Source organism: Vombatus ursinus, unplaced genomic scaffold (genome assembly GCF_900497805.2).
Source record: "Vombatus ursinus unplaced genomic scaffold, bare-nosed wombat genome assembly UNPS02014789.1, whole genome shotgun sequence".
NCBI classification, from domain to species: domain Eukaryota; kingdom Metazoa; phylum Chordata; class Mammalia; order Diprotodontia; family Vombatidae; genus Vombatus; species Vombatus ursinus.
Window position 1 is genome coordinate 7,156,688 of NW_020954567.1, and position 5,411 is coordinate 7,162,098.

General features: G+C 42.8%; 1 protein-coding gene across 1 annotated transcript in view; it reads left to right on the top strand.

Moving 5' to 3' along the window:
* Nucleotides 1–2,508: 2,508 nt before the first annotated feature.
* SFT2D2 (SFT2 domain containing 2) overlaps nt 2,509–5,411 on the top strand; it is a 26,775-nt gene continuing 23,872 nt past the window's right edge. Inside the window, exon 1 of the mRNA XM_027868596.1 lies at nt 2,509–2,762. Within this exon, the coding sequence (XP_027724397.1) occupies nt 2,700–2,762 (63 nt within the window). The 5' untranslated portion in view covers nt 2,509–2,699. The remainder of the gene's footprint in view (nt 2,763–5,411) is intronic.

The following is a 5,411-nucleotide window of genomic DNA, read 5'->3' on the forward strand; positions in this document are numbered from 1 at the left end:
TAGACTGTCTTAACAGCTCCTTCATTTTTGAACCCCCTACATCACAAAGCCAGCCTAGCCCTTAACCACTCAGTGAGCTGGGACTAGGGGGTGAAGCGACCAAAGTAACAATAAGAAAGATGAATTCACGATGTTGGATAATTAGGTAGAGACATCATTTGAAGCTTTGGACATTCTAAGTACAGGAAGAATATATTACCAGAGTGATTAATAGTCCACAGGATGAGAATTGCAAAGGACGTTAGGAATCATCTAATCCTGAGGTATCAAACGCAAGGCCCTTATGTGGCCCACAACACTGACGGAGATCTAAGACTGGTGTGAAGGACCCAGCCCTGGACCTTATGTCCCCAATGATCTTTAGAAGCTCTCTATGTGACGGTGGCCTAGAGGACCCTTCTCTAGAATTTTGGGGTTTGCTTCCCACCTTACTAAGCCTTCTCTGAGCCCTAACAAAAAGCATGAAATCTTCTGGACCCTATTCAACATTATAACCCACTACTCACCAATATGTCATCTTTACTCTTAGCAGTTAATTGGTACAATAGATAAAGAGCTGGAGAAGGAAATGGCAAATCACTCCATTATCTTTGTCAAGAAAACCCCAAATGGGGTCACAAAGAGTCTGACTCAACTGAACAACAACTCTTAGTTGAGTTGTCACCTTATTAAACAAAACAAAACAAAACAAAACTCACCACAATTACTCCCTCCTCTGTGTCCATGATTATTCTGCTTCCCTGGCTTTGAAATATCTTTCCTCCTTTCCTCCCATCCAGATTCTACCCACATTAATTCATTTATGACCCTTCCAGTTAATGTCTCTATTAGGAAGCCTTCTCCAACATCAACTTCTGTTTTCTACCCCTTAGGATATTTGGACAATTGATTGTTTTCCATAAGGAGAATATTGATTGCCCTGTTTTGTCCTCTAATCATTTAATGTGTATAGATAGATCCCCACCAGAGGGTGTGTTGTTTTAAGACAGGGATCTCAGTATATACTTCTTATATCCCTCACTCCTCTTAAAACAGTTCTGTGTAGGCGCAGAACAATACTTTTGAATTGAATTGACCAAAACAGCTTGTGGACAGAAGTAACCATACAGAAATTGGTTGTGTGTGTGCCCCTAATGAATGGTCAATTACCAGCCCCAGAATTCTAAATACATTCTTAAGTATAAGGCTGAGACAACAAGGATCAATAGGTGATTGTCCCTGTTTTTCTAAGGCCATCAGAGCTTTTAGGGAAGAGAGCTTTGGGATTGAAAATTAAAGGGTTTATGGAGTGGCCTTCCCCAATAAAGCCTGATTTGTTTCCTTGGCTTCCTTCTTCCTTTCTGTTTCACTTATTGTTTACATCTGAAGCTAATATAACTTCTTCCAAGTTCAATCTTGATCACTGCTCTCTGTATTGCCCACAGATATTCATGCTTATAGATCTGTTCTATTCAACATGAACATCAATGCATTAGATGAAAGCAAAAGTGGCAATTTATCATTATACAGGGGACACAAAATTAGGAGGGCAGCTAACAGACTGAATGCCAATGCCTGGTACATAGTAAGTCCTTAATAAATACTTTTTATTCATTCACTCATTCAAGTTTATTAACAGAAATTTGACTATAGCAGTTCTTGCCACTATCCCTAAGCAGTTTTGAAACATCAGTGGGCTGAGTACCATATACTTGACAAGAATTATGGATTTATTTCAAGTATATGATCTGGGTTATAGCTATCTTCACATTATCATCCTCATAAAATAACCCACATTGTTCATAGTGCTTTCCTCACAACAAATCTGTGATGTGGGTAGAGGGAGGAGACTGTGTGGAATTTGCCCCTATTACACAATTAACTGTGGGCAGAACTGGGACCCCAATCCTGGTCTCCAGATTTAGTGCCGTAAGGACCCTTGGAGGTTTTCTAATCCAGTCCTTTGTTTTTTACAGATGAAGAGACTGAGGCCCAAAGAGGCGACTTGCCCAGGGTCACAGGTAGGTAGGTGGTAGAGTCCACTTATGAACCCAGGTCCTCTGACTCCAAACAAATCCAGGGCTGCTTCCTCTCTATCATCCGGAGGCAATCATTATGCCCACATAGATGGGTTCAGAGAGGGAAAGAATTAAGTCTGTTTTCTGTGATATCCTCAAGAAACCATCTAGAGATGCTACCTGAATTTCATGGACTTCCCTGGGAGTTTCAAATAGGGTTAAACTCTGAGCAAAGGGGGTGGGCAGATTTGGTGATCTGAGTCATTTTTGCAAAACAAAAGAACGTCAAATTTTTCTTCGACTGGCATCCCTTCTTCACCTCTCCTGCAATTTCAAAACAAAGCCTGGAAAAACCAGAATTTGAGTGGAGGAATCTCTGAGACCGGAGGCCAGAACTAAGGTTCGTGCTTTCGTAGAGGATGGCATGACTGAGCCCTACGGGCGGTCAGAGCACTGCATGCCGGGCTCTGTAGTTTTCAGGAATCACGCCACAGGTGGGTGTTAAACAGCGTGGGGGTTGGGGGGCGGGGCCGGGCGACGCCGGGCCGGATGGTGTTCGGCGGGGTGGACTCAGCTGTCTACTTGTATCTCTAGAGCCGCGCACCTCGGAAGATAAATACATTGTTGCAATAGTAACAGGAAGCGAGGAAGGGGTACCGGAGTTTGCTTTGGACGGAGTTTTGAGTGGTGTCGAGGCCCGAGATGGACAAGCTGAAGAAGGTGCTGAGCGGCCAGGACACGGATGATCGCGGAGGACTGACCGATGTGAGTAGGCACAGGCTGGGGCTGGGCTGGGCTGGGCTGGGAGGTTGGAAAGTTCCTGGGATAGGGGCGTGTTCCTCCTTCCGACCCACCCGATCCTCTCTCTTCCCCTCCCCCCCTTCCCCTCCCCCCTCTCTCTTCCCCTCCCCCTCCCTCCTCCCTCCCTTTCCCCTTCTTCCTCTCACTCCCCCTTCCCCTTCCTTCTCCTCCCTCTCCCCCTTCCTTCACCTGCGCCAAGTTGAGAAGCCGCGGTTGTCTCAGGTTTCTCGCAGGTATCAGAGCGACTTCGTTCTGACCCACGTTGGTGGCAAGTGAGGAAGAAAGAGAGACAAAGGAGGAGGTGCATATCCACCTCCTCTCATTTCCTTCCCAAGGCCCCTGAAAGGCTCAGTGAAGGCACGAGGTGTCAGGACGGAGTCACTTTTCATAAGCTGAAATACTTGGGGACCACCGGAAAAAAAAATAAACACCCACACAGAGAAAGCAAAGACGAGAGAGAAAGAAAAACCTTCGAAAAACAAAGGTCTGCTTCGAGTCAGCCCTGAATCCAAGTTAGTTCCCTTCCACATCCTCTCCGGGCTGTCACAGGTCTGGAGCGAGCTCCGTGCCAATGAAGCAGCAGAAGCCTGGTGTCAGATATTAGCGACCTCAGGGGTCTGTAGTTCCTGGGACTTGAAGAAGGCCCCACCCCACCAAAATATTCACCAGTTTGGCTGTTAGTATCCAGAATGATGACATTACCATAGCTGTCTCCCTGTGTGTCTGTATTGTTTGGCGCTGTGCCCAAAACCTTGGCAAATTTAGTTCGCTGATATGTTTTACTCCAATCTAATCAGCATTTGAGCAGTTAGGAATGCCCAGCCCACTCTAAATATCCCATTCTTAACCTTAATGACAGTTGATATTTCCAGTTGTTTTTACAGAATATAGGCTTGGAAAGCATGGGAAGAAGTCTTAGAGGTAAAAGGGGCTGATTATATGATTATTCTTTCTATTATTGTATATGCTTTACACTTTGGAGGTCAATTAGTGTAACTTCCCAGCCATTTCTGGAATCTGTTCTATGGAATTCATCCTCCCTACTTTCCCTCCACTGCTGTGATTTCATTTGTGTAAGGTGATCAGGCAAAGAAAACCCCTCTACCCATGTAGATCAACAATTGTCAGTTAAATGACTTGCCCAGGATCTGCCTTCTCACTGCCAGTATGAACTGAAGGCAGAACCCAGAAAGTCGTGGCCCTGAGGCCCTTCAGTCCTTCCTCTGATGTCTCTCCTCTTTCATAATATTCGTGACAAAAATCCATTTTTATTTTGCTTGAATAACTCCATGCAATTAGAGCTTATTGCCTTTTAGTGTTTGTTACACAGGTTTTTATGTTGAGCCAAAATTTGCCTCCTTGTAACTTACATCCATCAGTTCTGTTTTCTAGAGTAATGTGGAACACACCTATTCTCACCTGCTGGTGACTGCCTTTTAAATATTTCAGGATAGTTATCTGTAATCTTTGTCATAGCTTCTCTTCCTATCAGGGTGCTTAGTTAGAGCCGGGTCTGTGGTTGTCAGACCTGTAGTTTTACTTTGTCCTTTTAAAATTCATAACTTTCTGCTTTCAATATTTACCATGGTGAATGAGGAAAACAATATGGTTAGGAAGTAATATAACTTTTTTCTTCTTGTCTCACAAAGGGGAATCCAGCCACTCCCTTACTACCCCCCTCCCCTCTCAAAAAAGGCCTGACTTTTCCCTGTACATTGCAGCAGCATATTGTAGCAGGAAAAAGCCCAGAACCTGCAGTCAGGAAAGATCTGGATTTGAATCCTAATTCTGACCCTTATTGGTTGTGTGACCATGGACAAGTCATTTCTCTTAGCCCTAGGTTCTTTATCCATAAAATGGGGATAATAATTTCAGTAGCACTTTATCTCTGGATTAATTTGAATCTCAAATGACATAATGTGTGCAAAATATGATACAAACATCAGTTATTTTTTAAAATTGTTTTTTATTGTTTTCATGGGACCCTCTTCCTTTTTTCCCCTAAAATTAGGGCTGACCTGTCTTTTGAAAAAATTAATAATTTTTACAAACATTTATTACCTCTTTCCCATTGCTCCCCATCTGAATGGTTTAAAAAAAAAGAAAAGAAAAAGGAAACCCTTATTACAAATATGCATAGTTTATCAAAACAACTTCCCATGTTGGCCATGTCCAAAAAACGTTGGTTTCATTCTGCATTTTAAGTCTGTCGCTTCTCTGGCAGGAGGGAGATGGCATGTTTCATCTTTAGTCCTCTGGATTCATGGTTTATCATTGCATTGATGAAAGTTCTAAAGCCTTTCCAAGTTGTTTGGCTTTATAATATTATTGTCATGTTATAAATTGTCCTAATTCTTCTCACTGTGCATCAGTTCATCAGGTCTTTCGAGTTTCCTCTGAAACTCTTGATCTCATCATTTCTTATGGTATGGTAATAATATTTCACTCAACTATTATTATATTAATTGTCTAAGATCATGGAGGCAATATTGTATGGTGTAAAGAGATGAGGAAAGAGGTTCAAATCCTTCTTCCAATACTGACTGCCTCTGTGACCTTAGACAAGTACTTCAGCCTTCTTGAATCTCAGTTTTCTTATCTATAAAATGAGCG